Source organism: Herpailurus yagouaroundi, unplaced genomic scaffold, assembly GCF_014898765.1.
Source record: "Herpailurus yagouaroundi ecotype Mexico unplaced genomic scaffold, PumYag 77, whole genome shotgun sequence".
In the NCBI taxonomy this organism is placed as follows: Eukaryota; Metazoa; Chordata; class Mammalia; order Carnivora; family Felidae; genus Herpailurus; species Herpailurus yagouaroundi.
The window spans coordinates 102,723,153-102,750,174 of NW_024412388.1; the positions used below are offsets into that span (position 1 = coordinate 102,723,153).

The following is a 27,022-nucleotide window of genomic DNA, read 5'->3' on the forward strand; positions in this document are numbered from 1 at the left end:
CAAACCAAACCAAAAACAAAAAGTTGTGGCATTTAAAAAACGAAACTAAGAGAAAATTTTAATCTAATCAATTGTGAATCTGTCTTGGTCTGTAGGTACTGAAAACTAGAGGGCATAAAGTGATTCCAGTGTACAAGACAGACTGTATAGATGAAAAGTGTTTCCTTAATGGGGAAGCTGATAGTAACACCAGAAGAGATACGACAAGTATTTAATTAATGGATACCAACCACAAGCTACGAGTATGTACCCACCGAACATAAGCCCTAGTGATAGCATTTCCCTTGCCACAGCTAAGCACTAATAACAGGTAATTTGGGCAGAACATTTGGTAACAGTGCTCTGGGCAGAACTACTTAACAGGGAATATTGCATACAGTTTACTGGTCATTGCTTCAAGGCCTAAGCATCTCTCTTGTAAAATGAAACATGGTTATTTTGGTGTACAGACATTATTCATTTAGTTAATATGAATCACTTCCCTGAGGTCTGATTATTTCTGAATGAACTGAACAACTGAATATATACACTTGCATGATTCTGAGGACCAAGTTCATGGGCTCACCACTCGGGCTTCCCCAACCAACATGCAGATACACCCTTTGAGTCTGGGTTTGAAAAGCAACAGCTCCTCTTTAACCCTCTTAATGCCAATGTTCCACAAGTCAGGTACAAAGTTAACTCTTTAGGTTACTTCAAGTAGTTTCTGGCTTATAGCATCTAATGCTTTAAGGCATTCAAAGGAAACTTGAAAAGTTTGAACGTATAATTCCTTCAGTACATCTCTTGATTACAATGTCCACTACAAAGCCCAGTTTGCAATGATCACTGGGTAAAGATAATGAAAGCTCAATTTGGAAATGAGCAAATGGGAAAAGAACCCAGTTTTTAAAAACTGTTACTGCATTAGCTTCCTAGTGTTTCTATATTAGAATACTGGATCTCGAAATTACAAAGGAAGGGGGAGATGTGGAGAGCATTAATATTTATTGAGTGTCTATTATGTGCCTCAGATGCCTTACATCTGTGTTACTCCCTGTAGAATCTTCCAAATAACCCTGACCTCAAGCAACACTGACTCCACCTTTCTACCCTACTATCCCCCCTAATCAAAACCAAGCTAGGTGCTCGGAGATCCTTCTACAGTCCTGGCACTCTCCCCTCTGATCACTGTTCACACTTTCTGATGGCTTGTGTAATTGTCTCTGCCCAAATACATGACAAGCCTCATGGCTCTGTCCCTCCTGTTGACTGCTGTAACCCCAGCACCTAATGTGATACGAGACTTGATGGTATTTGTTAATGAAGGAATGACCAGAGAAGGCAGGAACACGCTCTAGGATAAGGCTGGCATTTGAAACCCATGTTTTTCCCCACAAATAAAATATCATGGACTGGAGGGAAGGCTTCTCCAGAATATAGGTTTCCCCTGCTACCTGAAAGTTCTCATTATGCCACTTTGCTTTTGCAAATGACTTACAGTAGTGCCTGCTTTTGATAACTGGAAGAAATCGGAAGAGGATTTTCACCTTTATGAAGTAGTACTTGCTTCTTGGTTCTACTCCACTGTGGTTTATGAAAGAGGAATGTTCTAGTTTTGGGTAGTGAGGGAAACCGTCTTGTGCATTCACTAGTAATGTGTTATCAGGAGCTCCTCAGACACAATTTTAAAGTGGGAACATTTCCCACTAAGTTAGTATTCAGTTCTTATAAAACGGATTGCAGTATTCAACTTAGAGTATTATGATCAAATGGCAAAGTCTTGCCTAAAACCAAGGTGTGGTAGAAAACATTAAAAAATTTTGTTTCTAATTCCTGGCAGGTAATGATTCTGCAGTATTAACTCTACCTCTTATTTAGGCGCGGCCACTTGAAAGCTCTGATTCTTGCTGAGACTCACGTGGAGGTTTCTGGACCAGCTTTTGAAGAAACCAATGGCCCTGAAAATATGCTGGAAAGAAGCTTGAAACTGAAATTCAAGGCTGACGTACATGGGGGCTACCTACCCTCAGGTTATGCAACTGCAAAAATAAATGGGAGTGAAGTACTATGAATTATCCACTTTATCTTTCTCAGTTGAGCTTTCTAGAAAAAGTACAGCCTTCATTTTTCTGTGGGTTTGAACTGTTGCCTGGACTCAACCTGTATAAATGTTAAATAAAATATGTTGTTTCTTCTCCCCACAATGGAGACATTTGAGCCTGACTGCCAGTTAATTACAGTGGAGATGGGAGGCACTTCAGAGCTCAGTAATCCAGAAATTGTGACTGTCTGTTAATTATAATGTTCTAAGTCATTACCAAATCTATCCAAAGATCGCTCTGATTCAACCTACACAGATAAAATCAAATAGTTAATAAGTTGGACATTTTTATCCTGTTTTTTTTTATTAAAAAAATTTTTAAGTGTTTATTTTTGAGAGAGAGAGAGAGAGAGAGAGAGCACAAGCAGGGAGGGGGGCAGAGAGGGAGACACAGAATCCAAAGCAGGCTCTAGGCTCTGAGCTGTCAGCACACAGCCCGATGCGGGGATTTGAACCTACCAACCGTGAGATCATGACCTGAGCCGCAGTCGGACGCTCAACCAACTGAGACACCTTGGCTCCCCTATCCTGTTTTTAAGTTGAAATTTTGGAGAACTCTCTTACTTCCCATTTAGGACCCTGAGGCAGAGAGGTTAAAATGCTGTTCTAGCCACTAGTGAGTAACAGACCAGGGAGGCGAATAAACGCAGGATTCCCAGAGTCGAACACAAATATAAACAGGAGAAAAAAATAGCTTTGAACTCTTTATTTATTAATCAGATCAGCAGCATTTACCTTCCACTGGTGTAAATGCTGTAACCGGGGCAGTCTCACCAGGCAGGTAAGGATCCAACTCAACTGTGTGTGTTCAGACACCTAAAGAAATAAAACAGAACGTTAGCGAAGGTGGTCAATGTTTTCTTGCATATAAGGCAAAAGTAAACAGGTGTTACCTCAAGTGACGGAAAGTGCAAATCAAGGTAATTTAAAAAACGACAGGCAAAGGGGGCTGATTCATAATGCACAGCATTTGAGATGAAGAAGAAAATTTTAAAACTAACCAATACAATTACTATTCTAGTGTTTAGATCTTCACGACATCCCTAGCAAGTGGCTGGCCAGACTCTGCTTCAACGTTGTCAGTGAAAGGGCTTCATTATGTCCTGACGCATCCTTTCCATCTTTAAAAAGCCAGGAAATTGACACATGCGTGCGCACTCACACACACACACACACACACACACACACACACACACACTCTCTCTCTCTCTCTCTCTCTCAAATCCTCTTTAAATAACTTATAAATATGTGAAAGCAACTATAATACCTTACATGTAAATAGTATTAGGAGAGGAAGGTTCTGGCCTAAAAATCAGTGATTGAATCTCTTAGATCTGGAGTAATTAGAAATTTGCTAATCACGTCATCATTCCAAAGGTGTTTTGTTTTGTTTTGTTTTGTTCGTTTCCATTTTCCTCCTCCTTCCTTCTTCTTTTTAAAAAGAGCTGTAGTCAACAAGAGAATATAACCTTTTCTCAATTTGTTTTAACCAAATTTAATCAAGTAACCAAACCTGGCAACAGCTGGGATGATTCCTGGGTCCAGGCCAGGTTCCAATTGATGACTTAGAATTTAAGGGCTAAGTATCCCATTTCTGGACTCTGGGGATTCCGAGCCCTTCATCCACTGTGGCTTTTTTTGGTGTCCATATGATTTCCTTAAAAAGCAGAGACTGTTGCCAACTCTGAAAAGTGGCCCCAAATGTGTTCTTTGTGGGTTTTGCAAAGGGAACATGAAGCACTGGGGCCCAGTCAGCCCCGGCCCATTTTACTAGCAAGGAATCACCATCTGGTGTAAGATAGTTTCTCATTTTTTTCCTCGAGTCATGGAGAGGGAAGAGTTGTTTTTCACATGTTTGACAAGGAATTGCTTTTAAAGTTTTGCAAGTCACTGGGCTGAATCCGTCATCTTTCTTCCAAGAGGCATTTGGGTTTCATTGAGAACAGCACTGTCCATACAAATTGCTAACTGCTGCTGTAAACAAACAGCTAACAGACAAAAACAGTAACCCTGCATGGGAGCAGGAGGATTATAGTTGCTTCCAATCATCAAGCAAAACACATTCCCATTAGAACTAATAAAACAAGAGTTGTTTTCTTGGCATGAAGAAGTAGGAGAAAATTTTTTTTCTCCTTTACTGAATTAGGGAAAGGAATGAAAATACAGAAAAATAACCATGCATATGTAGAAAGAGACGAGACGACTGACTCCTTTCCTTCAACTTGGCCTTCAATGCTCAGTTTTGATGATATGCAAAAAGCTTCCACCGTGTTTTCATGAAATCAAGTATTTTCCTTGGAGTGGCTTTTTTATTTGAACATATGGAATGAAACCTACTTAATATTATACAGTGATCTTCCTGGTATTTCCATATAAGGGGGCATAAGAATAATCCAAATTATTCTTATACAGAAAAAGGTAGGTAAAGAGTCAAAGGCAACTTTCAGATCATTTGTATCATTAATCATTTATCATTAATAATTGTATAAGAAGGGGTAAAATACTTCAGGATTTGGCTCTCTTAATGTATCCATATTCACACCAACTGCTTGGAAAGGTTCAGATTTCTGTCTGGGGAGAAGTGGAAACAGTATCTAAATATAGTCATTCCCACTAAATGTTGTGAAACAAACAAAATAACAATCTGATCTGTTTTAGCTACAGAAAAATAAAAGCACGGGACACAGAAGGTGGCTTGTCAACCACCCACAAGCAAGTCAGCAGGGCCCGAAAACTCTGATCCCCGAGTTGTAACAAGTGAAGATACATACATCCTTCAGCTGTAGCAGAAAAGCAGAGTCTGGCGCCCTGTGCTCAGTAAATACTGGCTGAATGCATGAACAATACCAAAGGCTGCGGGAAGAAAGGTAAGGGCCCAGAAGAATCCATTCCATTTAGTAACAGACTTGGTGGTCCAGGCAAAGCAGTTTCAGCCAAGTGAGTGGGATGGGAGCTAAATTAAGGAGGGGTGGGTTGAAGTGTGACAAGGTGGCAGGAAGGCAGATTACACAAGACGTGTAGCCGAATGAAGAGCTCTACCTTTGCAACGAGGCTGCCCGGATCTGAATGCTAAGCTCTGCCACGTGTGAGCTGGGTGACCCTGTGTAAGGGACTCCATCACTCTATGCCTGTTCTGTCAATGTATAAAATGAGGTTAGCGACAGTATCCGCCTGACAGTGCTTAGAACAGTACCTAGCACACAGCAAGCACTCAATAAATGGTAATTACTCTTACGGATAAGTTTCAGAAAGACTTTTGTTTTAACTTTCTATTTTGAGATAATTGTAGATTCACATATAGCTGTAAAAAAATAATACAGTGCAACCCAATACACCTTCACCCAATTTCCTCCAATGGCAACATCTTGCATGACTAAACTACAATATCACAACCAGGAAATTGAATTGGATACAATCCATCTACCCTATTCAGATTTCACCAGTAGTATACTCACTCATTGTGTGGGTATATTTAGTTCCGTGCAATTTTATCGCATACGGAAGATACTCCCTCTTTAAGGAAGGAGAGAGATGGGAATAATAACTAGTAGGGGTTAGAGAATACAAATTTTATTTTGTTTTTTAAGGTGGCATAGACCCACTTTCTATGAAATGTCTTCCACTGAAGCAGGAAGAGGGGAAATAAATACAGATGAGGATCTATTTTATGGGATAGGAGTGGAGAGCAAAAAGTTAGAGAATTTCACATCTAATAGGCTCTGTTATCTCTGAAAATAGACGACAGTCCAGTAGAAACAAATGGGATGAGAAAATATACTCAATGGAATTGCTGGGTTTGATTGGAAAGAACAAAAAATCCTAAGGCTTGATGTTTTGTGGATGCTTTTGTGAATGAAAGAGGACAATCGTTCATAAAATACACTCTTGGGAAAGCACTGTTGTTCGTCAAGGTAGACTAAAATATTCTTCATAAATCGTAGGTGCTTTTAAAACTTTGCAGAAAAAATTAAATCAGTTGATTGCATTTGATTTCCTTTAGCCAGCAAAAAATCTTAACAGGATCCGATAACTACTAAACGTAAATAGCAAAGAATATTGATAAATTAAACAACATCAAGTTTACTAAAATTTTCTTTATCAAACACTACCATTTATTTTTTTAATGAAATTTATTGTCAAATTGGTTTCCATACAACACCCAGTGCTCATCCCAAAAGATGCCTTCTTCAATATCCATCACCTACCCTCCCTTCCCTCCCACACCCCATCAACCCTCAGTTTGTTCTCAGTTTTTAAGAGTCTCTTATGCTTTGTCTCTCTCCCACTCTACCCTCTTTTTGTTTTCCTTCCCCTTCCCCCATGGGTTTCTGTTAAGTTTCTCAGGATCCACATAGTATCTGTCTTTCTCTGTATGGCTTATTTCACTTAGCATCACACTCTCCAGTTCCATCCACATTGCTACAAAGGGCCATATTTCATTCTTTCTCATTGCCACATAGTACTCCATTGAAACACTACCATTTAAAGAGGGAAAAGACATGGGGCGCCTGGGTGGCTCATTTGGTTAAGTGTCCGACTCTTGATTTCGGCTCAGGTCATGCTTTCATGTTGTGAGTTTGAGCCTTGCATCAGGCTCTGCACTGACAGTGTGGGGCCTGCTTGGGATTCTCTCCCTCTCCCTCTCTCTTTCTGCCCCTCCCTCACTTCTACTTTCCCTCTCGTTCAAAAATAAATAAATAAACTTAAAAAAAAAAAAGAAGGAAAAGACAAGTCACAGTGTGGAAGGAGATATTTGTAAATCTACACAGAATATATTGATATACAAAATATAAAGGATTTCTACAAATTAATTAGAAAAAAGCAGATAGCACCATAAAAATGGACCAAATGCATTAAGTTCAAATTAAAGTCATAATGTGACCCCATACATACACATCAGAATGATTAAAATGAAAAAGTCAAATAAAACCAAGTATGGCAAGGATACTGGGTACATTTAATACTTTTCACTACTGTGAGAATGTAAATTGGTGTACCAACTTTGAAAACTGACTGCATCTACAGTTAACATTCATATAACAAACGGCCCAGTTGTTCCATTTCTAGGTATATATCTAACAACAGTATGCACATATGTTTGCAAAAATATATGTGCAGAATGCACTGTAACAACCCCAGATTGTAAGCGATCCAAATGTCCACCTACATAGGATTGATAAATTGTGGTATATTCATACAATGAAATACTATAGCAATGAGGATGAATGAACTATTGCATTCAACAACATGAATGAATTTCATAAATATAATGCTGAGTGAGAGAAGCCAGACACAAAAAAGTATATACTAAATAATTCAAATTATATCAAGGTTTAGAAACAGGTTATTTGGAAAGGGGCATGAAGAACATTCTGGGTACAAGTTCACGGGCGTGTTCAGTTTACAAAAATAGATAAAAAGCTAGCAAGTCTACATTTGTTCTTGAATAAGATAAAATTTTTGGTGTTTCACTCAACATTATGTTTATGAAATTCATTCATGTTGTTGAATGCAATAGTTTACTCATCTTCATTGCTATAGTATTCCATTATATGAATATACCACAATTTATCCTACGAAGGTGGACGTTTGGATTGCTTACAATTTTTGGTGTTTAAAATAAGGTGGAGGGACTTCTGGAATGGCAGAGGAATACCCTCTGACAATCTGCTCTTCCATAAAAGCAATGAGACCACCAGCACAAATTGTCAAAGGCAATTTTTATAGAATTCTGGAAAAGGAACCAAAGGCTTGCCATAATGGCAAGAGTACCTACTTCAGAAATAATCTGAATCTCAGTGAAAACAGAGTTGTGCGGCATTTAAACTCATCCTATTCCCGTCACCCCTGCCCATGTCTGTGGTGGCTCTGAAAACCAGCAGCCTAGCAGCCACTGGAAGGGAAAGACTGGGTTAGGAGCTTCTCGAAAAGTCAATTCTCATCTACATACAACTGTCACTCCTTGAGCTGTCTGACAGCTCTGTGGAAAAACCTCACTGGCAGGGCTTGCTGTTAATGGACCTCACTTCGAGCCTACTCAGTGGTAAAAACCCTATCTGTAGGACATTTTCCAGAAATAATCGGCAGCAATGATTTAATACTGCAGCTGTCTGAGGTGCTGATACCAGTAGGGGAAAACAAGAGGCTAGCTAAAAACTAGGAAAAAGCTGGGAAATAATATGGCCATGGGGTACTGGGGAAAGATCTGACTGACATATTCGAGGGCATCTAAAAGGACACACGCACGTGCAGGGCTCTGCACATGTCCAGAAGAGATCCTAATCTTTCACCTCTGCCCCACCTTCAGACCCTGTATAAATCCCTCAGCAAAGGGTCAAGAATACAGGATCAAGGCATTTGGAAATGTCTGTTCAATTTTTACCTGAACACTAAGCTAACCCAACAGAGACTGAAGTGGCTAGACATGGCAGTGTAGACAGACTTTACAGAATTGATGAAGGAAAGTCAACAAACAAACAGCAATGACAAAAGTGAACCCTAAGTGTGTGCGGGATTTCATTAGAGAATTCTTACAAATTTAAAGATAATAAATACCAATTCTTCATAGTCTCTTCCAGAAAATTAAAAAAGCGTGCTTCCCTACTCATTCTAGGAGGCCAGTATTATCTTGGTATCAAAGTCGGGCAAAGGCATCACGACAAAAGACGACTACAGACTGATAGCCTTTACAAATATAGATGCAAGAATCCTAACAAAATACTAATGAACCAAATCCAGCAACATAGGTAAAGAATTACACAACATGATCAAGTGGGATTTGTTCCAGAAATGCAAGCTTGGTTTAACATCCAAAAATCCGTCAATGTAATACTACAGTAATCGAACAGTGCAGTACTGGTATAAGGATAGAATATATAGACCAATAGAATCGAGAGCCCAGAAATAAATCCACACATCTACAGCCCACGGATTTTCACCAAGGGTGCTGAGACAATTCAATGGGGGCAAAGAATAGCCTTTCAACAAATGGTGATGGGATAAGTGAATATCTACATGCAATGTTTACATGCACAAGAATGATATTGGACCCTAACCTCTCATCATCTATAAAAATCAACTCAAAATGGATCACAGACCTAAATGTTAACAGCTGAAACTATAAAATGTTCAGAAAAAAAAACATAGGAGTAAATCTCCATGGCCTTGGGGTAAGCAGTGGCTTGTTAGATATGACACCAAAAGCATAAGCAACAAAAGAAAAAAAATCAACAAACTGGACTTCATCAAAATTAATAACTTTTGTGTTTCAACGGACACCATCAAGAAAGTGAAAGATGATTCACAAATTGGGGAAGATATTTGCTAATCATACATCTGATAAGAGAACTGTATCGTGAATATATAAGAAAACGCTTTATAACTCAACAATAAAAGACAAATAAATCCAAGTAAAAAATGAGAAGGATTTGAAAAGATATTTCTTCAAAGAAGATAAACAGCCAATAAGCACATGAAAAGAAGGTCAACATTATTAGTCATTAGGAAAAGATAAATCAAAACCACATTGAAATACTACTTCACACTCACTAGAATAGCTAAAATAAAAAAAGACAGACCATAACAAGTTTTGGGAAGGAAATGGAGAACTTGGAATCCCTATACATTGATGGTGGAACCCTCGTACACAAAGTGATGCAGCCACTTTCAAAACAGTTTAACAGTCCCTCAGAATGTTAGATATAGATTTACCTACCCTATGACTAGCAATTTCACTCCTAGGTGTATCCCAAGAAAACTGAAAACATATATCCATACGAAAAGCTTTACACAAATGTTCATGGCGGCATTATTCTCAATAGCTAAAAAGTGGTTACAACCCAAATGTCTGTTGACTGATGAATGAACAAAATGTGGAATATTATTCAACAATAAAAACAAATGAGGTACTGATAATGCTAAAACATGGATATACATTGAAAACATTATGTTAAATGCAAGAAGCCAATCACAAAATAACACACGCTGTATGATTCCGTTTTTATGAAAGGTTCAGAAAAGGCAAATCCACAGAAGACAAGGTTAAGAGTATACTGGTTGCCAGGGAGTGGGTGGAGAGGGCAATGGACACAGCGTTTCTTTCTAGAGTGACAAAGTGTTCTAAAATTGATTGTGGTGATGGATGCACAACCCTGGAAATATACTATTTTAAGTTTATTTTATTTTTGACAGAGAGACAAAGAGAGCACGAGTGGGGGAGGGGCTGAAAGAGAGAGAGGGAGAGAGAATTCCAAGCAGGCCCCACACTGTCAGCACAGAGCCGAACGCAGGGCTCAAACTCACGAACCGTGAGATCAGATGACCTGAGCTGAAAGCAAGAGTCAGACACTCAACCAATTAAGCCACCCAGGCGCCCCTGTAATCATGGTTTTAAATACAATCTATATAACTGATGACCTTTGAATTTGTACTTTCAGCCAGACCTCCTTGCTGAACTCTAGACTTATATACTATCGAGCATCTTTACATAGATACCTAGGGGACACCTCAAACTCAACACATCCCAAACTGACTTCCCACTCTTCCATCCTGCACCTGTTCTGTCCACAGATGTCATCTCTGTTGGTGGCAACTCCATCCTTGCAGTGACTTAGGCAAAAACCTTGGAGATATTCTCACCCCTCATTTTCTCTCACGCTCCACATCTAATCCATCTGCAAATCTTGTTAATTCTACCTTTAAAATATATTCAGAATCTTACCACTTTTTAACACTTCTGCTAGCACCCTGGTCCAAGGCACCATCAACCCTCACCTAGATTACTGTAATAACGTGCTGATTGGTCTCCATGCTTCCACCTGACTGCTCATACAATCTACTCTCAACACGGCTGAACTGATCTTTTAAAAACATAGATCATGCGACTTTTCTGTTCAAAACCCAGCACTTCCCGTTTCCTTTGAGTGAAAGCCAAAGTCCTTATAATGGCCTACATGACCAGGCACGATCATCGACTCCTGTTCAACCCTGTAACCTCTGTGATTGCAGTCCTCCAGCCCTCCTCCCTCTCTGCTCCCTCTTCCCCAGCCATGCTGGCCTTCTCGGGTTCCCTGAACACACCAGGCATGTTCCCACCCTAGGGGCTTTGCAAGGGCTCTTTTTTGTGATAGGAATTCTCTTCTCCCAGATAGCCACCTGGCTGACTCCTTCACCTTAAGTTTTTTGCTAAAATATCATTAAGGAGGCTCACCACACTGCACTGTTTAACATAACAATCTGTCTCCCTCAGTGACACTCCTAATGTCCCTTAATGTTTTTCTGAATAACTATCACCTCATATACCTTATGTTTGGAAAATTTACTATAGTTATGAGTACCATGGTGGCAAAGCAATGGGAATACCTAGCAGAGTACCAAGAACACAGTAAGTGCTCAATAAATATTTGTTAAATGAATGCATGCATGAAATTAAAGATTGATTAATGGGGAAATGTCTAACTAAAGTGTGGCATATTTATATAATAGCACACTACACAACACATAAAAGAAATGAACTAGATTTATATGGATAAATGTGAGATCACAAAAACATACTGCTGCATGAGAAAAGAAAATTGCTACAAGCACCCCAATATGGCATTACTTATATAATTTTTAAAAACCATACAAATAAAAATATTATGTATTGGTCGTGAAATTGTATGTGAAAACCAGTATGAAAGATTGGCTAGATTGACACACACCAAATCTATGATTTTGGTTGCCTGGGGAGAGAGAAAAGGGATGCAGGGAGGAGGGGTGTGGGGAGTGGCAAGGGGAAGAATTAAAGGGGACCTCAACTTCATAATCATTTTTTTAATATAAGAAAGTCAAGCAAATATGACAAAATGTTAACAATAGTCACCCTTGCTGTTGGAAACATGAATGTGTGTTACATTATTCTCTAAAAATATCTAATTAACAAAAAGAACATAGAATACCATGATTCCCAAAGCTATAGCTGTTAGGTAGCAATCAAATGCATTCAAGCAATTAGCTGGTTCAGTAAATAGTGGATCAAATGTCTAAAATACCCTCAGTGTCCCTCAGGATTTTACTATTTCCCATAGAAACACTGTGATCTTCCCAGGAATCAGGCCCTGTAAATTTTGGTTAGAACACTTGGAAGATCATTCAGACTCACAAATTCCCATTTATCATATCTTCTCAAAACCAACAATTTCAGGCTGAGTATTTTTATTGGACTCATCATCCCCCATGACAAATCCCCTTCACAGAACGTTGTTTGGGGATCTGATCTTAATTAAAAGCAGTATGTTATCAATGATAAACTCTCACTCACTCTCTTCAACTGTCAGTATTTATGTGTACACATTTGGATTTTTTCTATATGTTTTCTAGTCCAATATTTCCAAAGCTAAGTAAACAGCTTCTATCAGCCTGCAGTTGAGTTAAAAGTCATCCCCATCTAAACTGTATTGCTTATTGTGTATATGTACGTATGTGTGTATATATGGATTTAAAAAAACCTATTGCATTATATTAGCCAGCTATTTCTTGGCTATGCTGAGTAACAAGTAACCCCCAACAAAAATGGCTTAGAGCAATGGCTTCTTTCTCATACACATTATATATTGGTAGCTGAAGGCTGGCTATAGCTCTATCTTATACACCTTCTCATTCCAAGACCCAAACGGAAGGAGTATTCCCTATCTGGAACATGCCATTCTCAAGTTAGGAGAAAAGAGCAGCAGAGTTATAACAAACAGGAAATTGTTTTTAAAGGTTCTGTTTAGGCATCATGTAGACAATGCCCACTCACTTTTTACTGTCATATGGAGGAACCCAACATCAGTGGAGTAGGAATAGACACTTCTCCTATAGGATGCACTCATAGTCACATGCCAGTGGATAAGGGCACTTAATCCTCATACTACTAGCAAACTATTGCTAGGGTTAGCAAACTACTGCTCACAGGCCTTTGGCCTGTGGACTGTGTTTGTTCAATCCATGGGCTAAGAATGGTTTCTACATTTTTAAAGGGTAATCAAATAGGGGCACCTGGGTAGCTGAGTTGGTTAAGCGTCCAGCTCTTGACTTCAGCTCAGGTCATGATCTCAGTTTGTGGGGTCGAGCCCCACGTCAGGCTCTGGCTGACAGCACAGGGTCTGCTTGGGATTCTCTGTCTCCCTCTTCTGCTGCCCCTCCCCTGGTCTCTCTCTTTCTCAAAAATAAATAAAGGATAATCAAATAAAAAAGAGAGTGAGAGGGAGGAGAAGGCAAAATAGGAGGAGGAAAAGGAGAAGAGGTGGTGGTGATGGCAGGGGTGACAGAGACTGCATGTGGCTTGCAAAGCCTAAAATATTTACTATCTGTGCCTTTACAGAAAAAGTTGGCTGATCCCTGTTCTTACAGGAAATGAACATGAATAGTTAAAACAGTAACAATCTACCACAAGCAACTCTCAAAACTGGCTACCTTGAGGAAGGAAGAGTGTTAGCTATCCTGTACAGAACTTGATGGCAGGCAGTTTGCTTATTTTGTAAATAAAATCCAATTTTGGGGCGCCTGGGTGGCTTGGTCGGTTAAGCGTCCAACTCTTGGTTTCGGCTCAGGTCAAGATCTCACATTTCCAGAGTTCGAATGCTCCATCAGGCTCTGTGCTGACAGTGCAGAGCCTGCTCGGGATTCTCTCTTGAAATGAATAAATAAAAACTTTTACAAAATTAAAAAAAATAAAATCCATTTTCTAGTAGCTTCTATTTTAAATTTCTGTGTGGGCATGTCCAATAGCCCTGGGAATTTAGGTCCAACAAAATAATGGAGGTTTTTTGGGAGTACATCGAAATTAAAACCTTTTTTTCATCAAGAATATACAATCAAAGCATAAAGGCAACCTACAAAATGGGAGAAAATAACTCCTACAACTCAACAAACAAACAGTCTGATTTAAGAAAATGGGCAAAGGACTTGAATAGACATTTCTCCGAAGATATACAAATGACCAACAAGCATATAAAAAGATGCTCAACATCACTAATCATTATACAAATGCACATTAAAACCACAATGAGGTATCACCTCATATCCATTAGATGGCTGCTATCAAAAACAAACAAACAAACAAACAAAAAGCCCAGAAAATAACAAGGGCTGGTGAGGACAGGGAAATTGGAACCTTTGTTGCTGGGAGTGCAAAATGGTCCAACTACTATGGAAAACAGTAAGGTGGTCCTCAAAAAATTACAGATAGAATTACCATATGATCCAGCATACTTCTGGGTTTAGATATAAAAAATTCAAAGCAGGGTCTCAAGCATTTGTGCCCCCATATTCACACTAGCCAATAAGTGGAAGACACACAAATGTCCTTTGGCAGACAAATGGATAAACAAAATGAGGTATATGCATACAACAGAATATTATTCAGCCTTAAAAACAAAAACATTTCTGACACATGCTATATCACAGATGAGCCTTGAGGACATGAGGCTAAGTGAAATAAGACAGTCACAAAAGACAAATACTGTATGATTTTACTTATACGAATTACCTAGAGTAGTCAAACTCATAGAGACAGAAAGTTGGTGACCAGGGACTGGAGGAGGTGGAGAATGTGAAATTGTTGTTTAATGGGTACAGAGCTTTAGTTTTCTAAGATGAAAAGTTACGGAGATTGGTTACACAACAGTGGAACTGTATTTAACATTTCTGAATGGTACACTTAAAAATGGTTAAGATGATAAATTTTATGTGATGTGTATTTTACCACTATTTTTTAAAAATACTGTGTAAAGAAAAACATACAGATTAAACCTATTTCTCAAGTTGGGAAAAATGGCTAATTTTATGTTACATGAATCTCGCCTCAAATTATTTAAAAAAATCAGGTGGAGGGACTGGTCAGAGGCAAAAAGGAAAGCCCTGGTTTCCGGTATGTTGAAGTTGAGATTTGGGAAAGTAATCCAGATAGAGATGCCTGGAAGGTAGCTAGAAGTGCAAGTGTAGAATTAAGAAGAAAGGTAGGCGCTGGCAGCAAAGACGGGAGAGAAAATGGCTGAAAGTTATAGAAGGAGGTATGACTTTAGGAGGGTAGAATATATATGGAGAGATTTTTATCTCAGGACAGAACTGCAGATTCAAGAGAGTCAGTAAATGAAACAAATGATCAGAGGAGTAGAAGAAAAATACATTACTGCCCTATCATTAGAGTCAAGAGAAAATCCTAAAAGGAAGAAGTGGCTATGTATCAGTGAATCAGAGAAGTAAAGAAGTATAAGAAGTAAGAACAGACTAAGCCCAGGTAAGGGGTCACGTTGCACTTCATTAAAAACACAAACACTTCGTTGTGTTCATAATCCTGTGACATAACGAAGTAGAAAATATGTTTGTAGGGGTGCCTGGCTGGCTCATTCGGTGGAGCGTGCAACTCTTGATCTTGGGGTTGTAAGTTTGAGCCCCACATTGGGTGTAGCGATTACTTAATAATAAGGTCTTAAAAAAAAGAGAGAAAATATATTTGTAAAAGATGGCTCTCCCTACATAGTTTTTGTTTGCTTTGATTTGGATAAACAATGTTTAGACAAGGAAACACATCAATTTCAAAGCAAAAATAATGAAAATCTTAAATTATAAGATGGTTTTCATATTCTTATTTTAAGCTCTTTTCAGTTTTTGACTAAAATTTCCCGAAATTCTTGGCAGTTAAAATCCCATCAATCTAGGGGCGCCTGGGTGGCTCAGTTGGTTAAGCATCCAACCTCGGCTCAGGTGGTGATCTCATGGCTGTGGGCTCAAGCCCTGTGTCAGGCTCTGTGCTGACAGCTCAGAGCCTGGAGCCTGCTTTGGATTCTGTGTCTCTCTCTTTCTCTGCCCCTCTCCAGCTCGCATTCAGTCTCTGTCTCTCTCAAAAATAAATAAGCATTAAAAAAAAATTAAAAAAAATCCCTTCAATCTAATTCTAAACACTGTCCTAATAAGCACATTGCTCTCACACTTTCCCTGGAGGGATGCCAATAGTTGTAACACTTGGTTTCACAGTGCTTCTGGCTGGTTTACAATCTGTACCATTTGAAGACATACAAGGAACACGCTACCTCAACAAATCAAATAATTTGTTTAGTTACTAAATCTGTGAGCAGGTTGATTCTTGGCTTCACTGTGAATGGATGACTCAAAGATTGGATGACATTTTCATGCCATATCTGTTTTGTCTGTGCCATTTTAAATGTCTGAACAACAGCTACATTGAAATACCTGTAGTGTTTGTACACAATTCCATGGTTCTTTTTTCTTTTGACTTATATAACAACATCCAGAGTGTCTACTTATTTCAAAAAAATTTTTTTTATATTATATCAACTTTGGTGGAGCATAATTTATACACAGTAAGATGTACCTATTTTAGCTGTTCAGTCCAATGAGTTTTGACCAATTTACATGTGTAAGCACCACACCCATCAAGACAAAGAACATTTCAATGTCCCCCAAAAGTTCCCTCCATACCCCTTTGCAACAAATCCCTCACCCCTGCTCCTGGAAACCACTGACCTGTTTTCTGTTATTATGGATTAGTTCTGCCTATCCTAGAAAAGCCTGTAAATGGAATTATATAATATGAACTCTTCTGTGCTTGGCTTCTAGCAACATAATATTTCTGAGACTCCTCCACAGTGTGATATACTCCTTTTCATGGTTGAATAGTATTCCATTAACTGAATATTCTACAATTGTTTATCTATTTACTCGTTGATGGGTGTTTAGGATTTGGGGGGGCTATTACAACTAAAATACTATGAACATTTGTGTACAAGTCATTTTGTAGGCAATGTTTTCATTTCTCTTGGGAAAATACCCAGGACTGGAATTACTGGGTCATTGGGTAAACATGTTTAATTTTGTAAGAAACTGCTATTTTATATTTTTGCTAGCAATGTATGAGAGTTCAATCTGCTTCATAACCTTACTGAAATTTAGTATTGCCAGTATTTTTAATTTTAGTCAACCAAGTGGGTGAAATGGTATATGCCTGTGGTTTTATTTTACATTTCTCTGACAACCATGATGTTGAGCTTTTCACGTGCTTACTTCTTCATTTGTGAAATGTCTGTTCAATATATAGTGTCCAATTACAAAATTAGGCTGTCTTACTGAGTTAAGAGTCCTGTATATATTTGGCACAGAGTTTGTCAAATGCGTGTATTAAAAATATTTTCTCCTACTTTATGGCTCACCTTTTCATTTTCTTAATGGTGTCTTTCAAAAAATAGAAGCTTTGGGGCGCTTGGGTGGCTCAGTCGGTTGAGCATCTGACTCTTTGATTTCGGCTCAGGTCATGATCCCAGGGTCAGGGGATTCAGCCCTGCATCAAGCCCATCAGGCTCCATGCTGAGCATGGAGCCTGCTTGGGATTCTCTCTCTCCCTCTGGCCCTCTCCCCTGCTCACACACTCTCTAAAATAAAAATTAAAAAAAAAAAACAGAAGCTTTATCTTTTCAGGAACTCAAACAAGTATTAACATTTTCTTTTAAGTTAAATGCTTTTCTTGTACTTTCTAAGAAGGCTTTGCCTACCCTCAAGGTCTGGAAGATTCCCCCCATGATTTCCTCTGGAAGTTTTATAGTTTTCACATTTACATTTAGGTCTATGGTAGTTTTAGGTCGATGTGTTGTGAATGGTGTAAGATAAGAGCCAAGGTTCATTCCCCTCTCCCCATATGGATATCCAGTTGGACACCTAAAACCATTTGCTTTAAAGACTATCTTTCTCCCACTGAAATGGTTTGACACTTTTGTTGAAAACATTTGGCTTCTGGATGTGGGTAAACTTCTGGATTCCCTATTCCTTTGCATTGATCTATTAGTCTATTCTTATCTCAAGACCACACTCACTTGATTATTGTAGCTTTAGAGTAAGTCTTAAGGAAAGGTGGTATCAGTCCTCCAACTGTGTTTTCTCTTTCAAAACTGTTTTGGGTATTCTAAGTACTCTGTATTGCCATATACATTTCAAATTCAATTTGTCAGTGTCTACAACATCTCAATTAGGATTGCAATGAATCTATGGATCAAATTAGAGAGAACTGACATGTTAACAATATTGAATTTCCTATCCAAGCACAAGCCTTCCACTTATGGTAATGGCTAAGTAGCTCTGTATTAATCTGCTTGGCTGTCATAACAAGATACCCCACACTGGGTAGCTTAAACAACAGAAATTTATTGTCTCACATTTTTGGAGGCTGGAAGTCCAAACTCAGGGTACCAGCAGGGTCAGGTTCTGGTGAGAGCTCTCTTCCTGGTGTGCAGATAGCTGCTTTCCACTGCGTGCTCACATGGTAGACACGGAGTATTTTCTCTTTTCCTTTTCTATTGGTAGGAATATAAACTGGAATGCCAATTTGGAGAGCAATCTGGCTATATCCAGTAAAGCTGATGATGTATGTCACACACTGTCATGATCCCACTTTAGGTACGCATACCTAGAAAACTCTTTCAGGCGTACACATAAGGCATATACGAGCATGCTATAGTATTGTTTATAATAACAAAAAACTGGAGAAAAAAAAATCTAAATATTCTTTACTGGGGAAATGGATAAATTGTGATAGAGCCAGACAGTGGAATATCGAGAGCAGTCAAAATGAACAAATCTCAGCCCAGTAATGTTGCACACAAAACTGGAGATGCAGGAAGCTATGTGCATACCACCACCTATATAAAGTTTTAAAACAGGAAAAATTAATAATATGGACTGTTACGGCTAAAGCCTATGCAATAAAAATATAAACACATACATTGGAATGGTGAATATCAAATTCAATACAGTGGTTACCTCTGGGGAGGCAGCAAGTGGAATGGGATTAGAGGGAGCTAAATAGAAAGTTTTTACTATACTCCTAATATACTCCTAATTTCTTAAAAAACAAAAAGCATTAATAAGTAAGTATGCCCAAAGGTTAGCATTGCAAAAAGCAACCATTCATCTTCCTGCTTTTTTGAATATCTGAACTCTTTTTTTTTTTTAATGCTTATTTATTTTTGAGAGAGAGAACTTGAGCAGGGGAGGGGCAGAGGGAGAGGGGAGACAGAGGATCTGAAGCAGGCTCTGTGCTGAGAGCAGAGAGTCCAATGTGGGGCTTGAATTCACAAACCGTGAGACCACGATCTGAGCTGAAGTCGGACGCTTACCTGACTGAGCCACGCAGGCACCCTGAACTATTTAAGAAGCTCCCCCAAAACCTTCAACAATAAACTTTTCAGAAAATATTTGATTACTGAGTATGAAGATAGGTACTATCATTCATTTGAGCTGCACTTTCCAATTCCACTCCACCCTTAAATCTTCACGGTATCAAGAAGCCTCGGTGGGAGCAGTATTGTGTGTAGTGGGGTAGGGCAAGAAAGAAAGTTAACACTTACCAGGTATGATATGTCCTATTATTTAAATATCCCTCTTCTAGACATTAAAACAGGGGTTCAGAGAACTTGCCCAGCACGTGACAACAAAAAGAGGTCACAGTGCGATTCAGGCGAACTATAGCTGGCTGTAAAACCTGTACTTTTTCCACTATTGCTAGGATAGTAAAATAGAACTCTTCCTGAAAGTATCATTATGATACGACTTAATCCTGTGGTCCAGGATGGAGGCAGCAAAACTACTGTAGCTTGCTCATGACGTCACAGGGAGTATCAATCCAGGCGAGCAAGTGGTACCAGTGGAAACTTCTTAGACAAAGAAATACTTGGGGAGTTTGGTTGTGTAATCTTCCTAACTTCTCTCTATTATTTATACCATGAGCCATTCAGATCCTTTGTCTCTCCCTAGAAACTTTGGAGGTAATGGCAATTTTATAAATTGATTTCTCAAGTCCATTAATCTTTACGGATGTTTGCTTGCTTTCTTTCTTTTTTACAAAACGTATATATTTTTTAAGTGATCTCCACACCCAACGTGGGGCTCGAACTCACAACCCCGAGATCGAGGGTCGCGTGCTTTACCGACTGAGCCAGCCAGGGGCCCCTACTTTCTTTCTGAGTTGTATGTTGCACCTGTTGTTGGTAGCCTAACAACTTTGAGAGTTCAACAACTATAAATATGTATTGTCAAATAGGCTTCCAAAATTCCTGGGTAAGTGAAAACATGAGACTGTCTGTGCAAGTTTAAGTGTTGGGGGTCTCACACCTCTGAGATGAGGGACAGTGGGTCAGGTACACCTTTTGTTTGTGTACATGAGCCAGGATACATGTGAGAGCTTGGTTACTATTTACTATCCTTTTTATTATTATTATTATTATTATTACTATTATTGATTTTAGTTTCCTGGAAAACAAAACATAACTCTAATTAGAGACTGAAGCCACGTTCCAAAGCTGTAGATTCCACTCTTCTCCCTCAACTCTTCCCTGGACAGTGCTGGGGCTCTCTGTTAACATACTGTCTGCTGGCCGAAACTGTCCTTTTCTCCCGGCTCTGGCAGAAAGCCAGCGCCTAAAGCTATGAACTCCAGCTTTTATCTTCCATCCGCAGGGTGATTAGTTCACAAGGAAAGTAACAACTAAAGATGTGGAGAGGTGCACCTCAGAGACATCTGTGGGAATCAGACTGGATGTGCACTGAGGCCTGCTGGAAATAAAAGACCATTGATTTTGGCATTGGGATGGAAACTTCTGCCAAACACACACACAAGTGGGCTTGCTTGCTCTCTCTCCTTCTCAGTCTCTCTCTCTCTCTCTCTCTCTCTCTCTCTCTCTCTCTCTCTCTCACACACACACACACACACACACACACACACACACACATACACACACCTTTCAGAAGAGAGGCTCTGTAAAATTCCCCACATATGGCAAACATATTTTAGGGGAAGCACCATGACTAGAGGCCACTGGGAGAGAAAGAAAAAGAAAATAATGAGAAAAATCTTCAATAAGTCTAAATTGTTTCAGTCAGACTGCTGAGAAAGAATGCAGAGGATTGGAAATGAAAATTATTGGTAAAATAAGCATTATAGCACAGCTAAATTCCTTCCCTACTTCAAATGATTGCTAGAACTTACTCCCATGTACAACAATAGCACCTGGGGAACGAGTCTTGGATTTAGCTTCAAGTACTTTGCTTAACACAATGGATAATACACGAAAAGAGGGCGCTATATAATTAAAATTTTTTCTCTAGTTCGCAATTTCAAAAATTCTTTTTTAAAAAAGTTTATTTAGTATAGGAGAGAGAGAGAGAGAGAGCACATGCATGAGTGGGGGAGGCGCAGAGAAAGAGAGGGAGAGAGAGAATCCCAAGCAGGCTATGTGCTGTCAGTACAGAGGCTGATGTGGGGCTCGATCTCACGAGCTGTGAGATCATGACCTGAGCCGGAACCAAGAATCAGTCACTCAACCAACTGAGCCACTCAGGTGCCCCCAAAATTCTTAATTTTATTTGTAAATAACAGTGTATGGGGAGAGTAATGAAGGTATATCTAATTTTAGCTGGCATTGGCTTGAAGTACAATTGTTTTCTAAATCCCTACCCTCTTGGTTACATGTTTCATGATCAATTAAATGCTTGAATGCATTATAAAACTCCCAAAGAAAGGACCTAACAAAAACCCTTGTTAAGTAGACAACTGACCTCTAAGTTATCTGCTTTGAAAGTTAAGAACTGATTTATCAAATTTTCTCAAAATAAAACCAGAACCTCCCCCAACTCTTGCTTTAAAGAGTTATTAGTAAAAGCTAATCAGATCATCTGAACAAAAACAACCTGATGAATGAAAAGTGGTAGAGTGGAAACAACACCGGACGGATGTTCTTAGGGGCCTTGTTCTTTTTTTTTTTTAATTACGTTTTTAATTTTAGTTCTGGTATAGTTAACATATAGTGTAATGTTAGTTTCACGTGTACAATATGGTGATTTATCACTTAACATACATCACCCGGTGCTCATCGCAAGGGTACTTACTCCTTACTGCACACCACCTACTACACCCATCCCTCCATCCCCTCCCATCTGGTAACCACTAGCTTCTCTATAGTTAAGAGTCTGTTTCTTGGTTTGCCTCTCTCTCTTTTTTTTTTGACTTTGCTCCTTTGTTTTGTTTCTTAAATTCCACATGAGTGAAATCATACGGTACGTCTTTCAGTGACTTATTTTGATTAGCATTATATGCTCGAGGTCTATCCATGTAGTTGCAAGTGGCAAGATTTCATTCCTTTTTATGGCTGAATAATATCCCCTTATGTATATAAATTATATAGATTATTTTATAATAAATACAATGTATAAAAATATGTAAAAATATTTTATAATATATAAATACAAAATATGTAGGTATATATTTTTTTAATTTTTTTACATTTATTTATTTTTTGAGAGACATAGAGAGACAGAGCACAGGTTGGGGAGGGACAGAGAGAGAAGGAGACACAGAACAGAAGCAGGCTCCAGGCTCCAAGCTGTCAGCACAGAGTCCGACGCGGGGCTCGAACTCACAAACCGTGAGATCATGACCTGAGCCGAAGTCGGACACTTAACCGACTTGAGCCACCCAGGCGTCCCATATGTAGGTATATTTTATAAATACATATCAGGGGCCTCATTCTTGAAGGGCTTTCTAGAAATTGAGTTTAGATTAAAAAAAAATTTTTTTTTAATGTTTATTTTTGAGAGACAGACACTTGTGAGTGGGGGAGGGGCAGACAGAGAGGGAGACACAGAATCTGAAGCAGCCTCCAGGCTATCGGCACACAGCCAGATGCAGGGCTTGAACCCACAAACCGTGAGATCATGACCTGAGCCAAAGTCGGACGCTTAACCACCTGAGACACCCAGGGGCCCCTTGAGTTTAGATTTTTAACCTGAGGATAGGAGAGAGGTGCTGAGGTATCTGAAGTAGAAAGATGACCGTGGCTGCAATGTGGGGGAAGGATGGCTGATATGAGGGCCTGAGGCAGGAGTGGAAGGGTGATATAACTGTCCAAGCAAGAAACAGTGAGGACCTCGAGGTCAGCCCTGGCTCTCTGCTGTCCCCCAGACGCTAGCTACTGAGGCAAAGGCATGGTGGGGGGGCAGAATAAGGTTCTCTCCCATGAGAATACCTTCCAAAAGTGGTGCCTTAGGAGGAAAAAAAGAGTCCTGGATTTGCCACCTGTATGACAGGTCAAATTAAGAAGCTACATTTGTTACTAGGTATCAGGCACCTCTCAGAGATGATTCTGAGGACATTTTATAATTTACTGAACATTTTCATACCTTAATGTGAAACCTGTGAAAGAACAGTAATCCCTGACTCATGTGCTCTTTTGAGGATTAAAAGAGATATCATACACATGAAAAGGCTTTTCCAATCTTATATATTTAAAAATATTAGTTTTCGGGGCGCCTGGGTGGCTCAGTCGGTTAAGCGTCCGACTTCAGCTCAGGTCACGATCTTGCGGTCCGTGAGTTTGAGCCCCGCGTCGGGCTCTGGGCTGATGGCTCAGAGCCTGGAGCCTGCTTCCGATTCTGTGTCTCCCTCTCTCTCTGCCCCTCCCGCGTTCATGCTCTGTCTCTCTCTGTCCCAAAAATAAAATAAAAAAAACGTTAAAAAAATAAAAAAAAAATTAGTTTTCTAATAAACATGACTTCCAATTTTTTTCCTAAATGCTATGAGCATTTTCTTTTCAGTCTCCATCTATTGGAGACTCCACAGATTGATAAAGACAGTTATTAATTATTGATTTTTGTATGGTAAGACATAAAACATGAACACCATGAGGATTCTTTCACTTAATAGAACACTGCAAATATGGGGCTACATGTCTAGAATAATAACTGTTTCAGGGAGACTAGCTTGTTTGATTATACTTCTATTTGAGAATGGTTCTAAGAAGCAAATCCAATACATGCCTTCATACTTTCAAGATAAAGCATGAGGAAGAACTTCCCATCATCCTCCATGAACAACTAGAAGCTTTATGGCCATTCTGAGGGAACTGACGTCCAGGCATTCTACAGGCACCAGACAAGCATAGGTCTATTCCAAGCATTAAAAACGGCGATGAGCAACTTTGCGAATCATGGTGGATAGCCACTAAACATGAGCTAATACACATTAGAGCAAAGAAAAAGGAACAACAAAAAATAAGGCTTATTTTTGTGCTCAAAAGAGCTAATTATATAGCAAATAAAGGAAAGGCTGATCAACATATCAAAGTCATGAAAAAAAGTGGGAGTCTAAAAAAACCTAAGGTTTTAATTCTTTTTAAGTGGAGGATTAACTCTATGGGAAATAAAATAAAACTTGAACAACAAATCAAAAGATACAAAAAAAATGTAACGTGTGGACCATTATTCAAACAAGCCAAATATAAAAGACATTTTCGGAGACTCAGCGTAATTTGAATACGGACTGCGTAGTAGATGATCATATGGAATTATCATTAGCTTTGTTGGGTGTGATGACAGTATTGTGGCTATGGAAGAAAATATTCTCAGTTTACAGACAGGCACACTGAAATATGCAGGGGCTGCGAGGCCATGATATGTGTTATCTGCTTTAAAATACTTCAACAACCACAAAAAACCACCTTGATGAGACAAATCACAAAAGGCTACTCTTCTATACATATTGAAATTTTTCTTTATTAAATATTTAAACAAGGAAAGAAAACCTGATAAAACATCCAGTCCATCCACTCAGTTGTACTAAGGTGGGTTGTCTGAGTTAAAGAAGGAAATGGCCCAGACCAAACATGTCTTGAGGTTAGAAAGACACCTGAGGAAGTCTTCTCATATTGTCTTTGTGGGACGAACTGTGGACTATGGGCTGATGAGTACTTCCCTCACATTTTACTGGCAGGCTACCCAAATTCCCCGGAGGGAGCTGCAGTCATGGATGGGAGAAGGGGAGCTTCGAGGCACTGTGAGGCTGCATCGAGGCTACTGAGGAAACAGCCAACACCATGACCTGCAGTCTCTGACATAGACCCACCACCACTATTGGAACCAATGAGCGTATCACATGCTGTACAAGAATCACAAGGAAGGTGACTTTCATTATCCCTCACTTATGGGGGAGTTCTCACAAAGTCTCCCATACTGTGGGCTGCTCTTTCTATTGCTACTTTGAACAACAAAGTATCATGTTGAAGAAGAGACCTTAATTATCACAAATTTTAGATGCTTACAGATATCACTGCCAAACATCCTTTAAAAAGAAGGAAAAAAAAAATTATAATGTGATCATTCCTGGGGGTATGAGCTCAAAGTGCAAGCATTGGATGTGGTTGTAAATGAGCCTTTAATTTTAAACATCACTTAACAAGGCAGTCTGGCAAGTGGTTACTTTGTGGAGACAGACATTTTCCCCTTCCAGAAGTATGGAAGTAGGTACTGGGAATACCATTTTTAGAAACAGTGTCTGTCACATAAGGATCAAAAGGGAGCGTTTATCAAAAATAGCTTAGATGAAAAAAAAATAGACGAACTTAAGGGGTATCAAGTAACTTAAAAAGTGGCTCTAATGATGGTCAGCAGTATAATGTTGGAGACAGATGTGAAGAGTTTGAATAAACATTGTTTCGTGATATAGGACAGGCACGTTCCTTTCAGAGAGACAGACTGTTCCTGAGATGGGACCCCTAGCGTGAAGAAGGTTAAGACCTATGGGGGTAAGGATCTGTAGGGTAAAGAGATTGCATAATAAAGGTCTCTGAGTATTTGAAAAGCAGCCATGTGGAAGACAGAGTTGATTTATTCTGCATTTTTAGAGAGCGTAAGTCAAATGAGTGGATGGGAATTATAGGGAGGCAGGTATATGCTCAACATAAGCAAGTACATTTATATTCTTATAACAATTAGATCAGTCCAAGACTGACTTTGAAAAGTTATGTGTGACTAAAGGCCAACTGTGAGGAATGAAATTGAGACAAGTTGCCTTTATGGATATTTTAATGATTAGATGCTATGATTTTATCACATTATCTCCAAGCTGGAAACACATTTTAAGCTGATAAATCTATTTATTTTTTGAAGATATTCATTTATTACATATTATTTATTCATTTTTATTTATTTTTAATTTTTTTAAGTGCTTTTATTTATTTTTGAGAGAGAGAGAGACACAGCATGAGCAGCGGAGGGTCAGAGAGAGAGGGAGGCACAGAATCTGGAGCAGGCTCCAGTCTCTGAGCTGTCAGCACAGAGCCCGACGTGGGGCTCGAACTCACAGACCGCGAGATCATGACATAAGCCAAAGTCGGACACTTAACCGACTGAGCCACCCAGGCGCCCCTATTACATATTTTTAAAATGGTCACTGTGAATTTTTATACTAAGTTTTGCGGGTGATAAAATGTACATAAAAATGATGATTGTCAGGGGCTCCTGAGTGGCTCAGTTGGTTCAGCGTCCAACTCTTGATTTTGGCTCAGGTCATGATCTCACAGTCATGAGATAGAGCCCAGCACTGCTCTCCATGTTGAGCATGGAGCCTGCTTAAGATTCCCTCTCCCTCTCCCTCTGCCCTTCCCCTGCTGATATATCTCTCTCACTCTGTCTCTCTCTCTTTAAAAAAAAATGATGATTGTCTGAAGTTTATGATCAAGGAAGGAGATATCCACATGTACAACACATCATACACACATATATATACCATACATGTATACATGTTAACATGTGCCAAAACATGTCTAACACACTGTTCTTGGGCTGGGGCTTTGTCATAACGTTAAAGTGGATATGTAATGAGGGCATGATCCAGTTAAATTTTTCATCTTCTTTGCTAGGGAGTCTCTTAAGTGCCCTGTCTCTGGTCCAGGCTATCTGCCTGTCCAAGAGTAAACTGATTCATCCATAGTGACGATATGAGTCAAATATTTTGGCTTTGTTCTGAAGCCTTTCTTGGCTTGGACTCAAGAGAATGGACATGGTCTTCCAATTTCCCAGCCAGTTCTCTCAAATCTTCTCAAAAGCTATTATACAAAGAATGAACAATGGGAATTATCC

At 39.2% G+C, this 27,022-nt stretch overlaps 1 protein-coding gene across 4 annotated transcripts in view; it reads right to left on the reverse strand.

Annotated features, from left to right (window-relative positions):
* The window catches only part of WARS2 (tryptophanyl tRNA synthetase 2, mitochondrial), a 96,165-nt gene that overhangs the window by 17,145 nt on the left and 51,998 nt on the right, over positions 1–27,022 (reverse strand). For all 4 annotated transcript variants that reach the window (XM_040471458.1, XM_040471460.1, XM_040471462.1 and 1 more), the window contains one exon: positions 2,819–2,899. In XM_040471458.1, the coding sequence (XP_040327392.1) occupies positions 2,819–2,899 (81 nt within the window). The remainder of the gene's footprint in view (positions 1–2,818; positions 2,900–27,022) is intronic.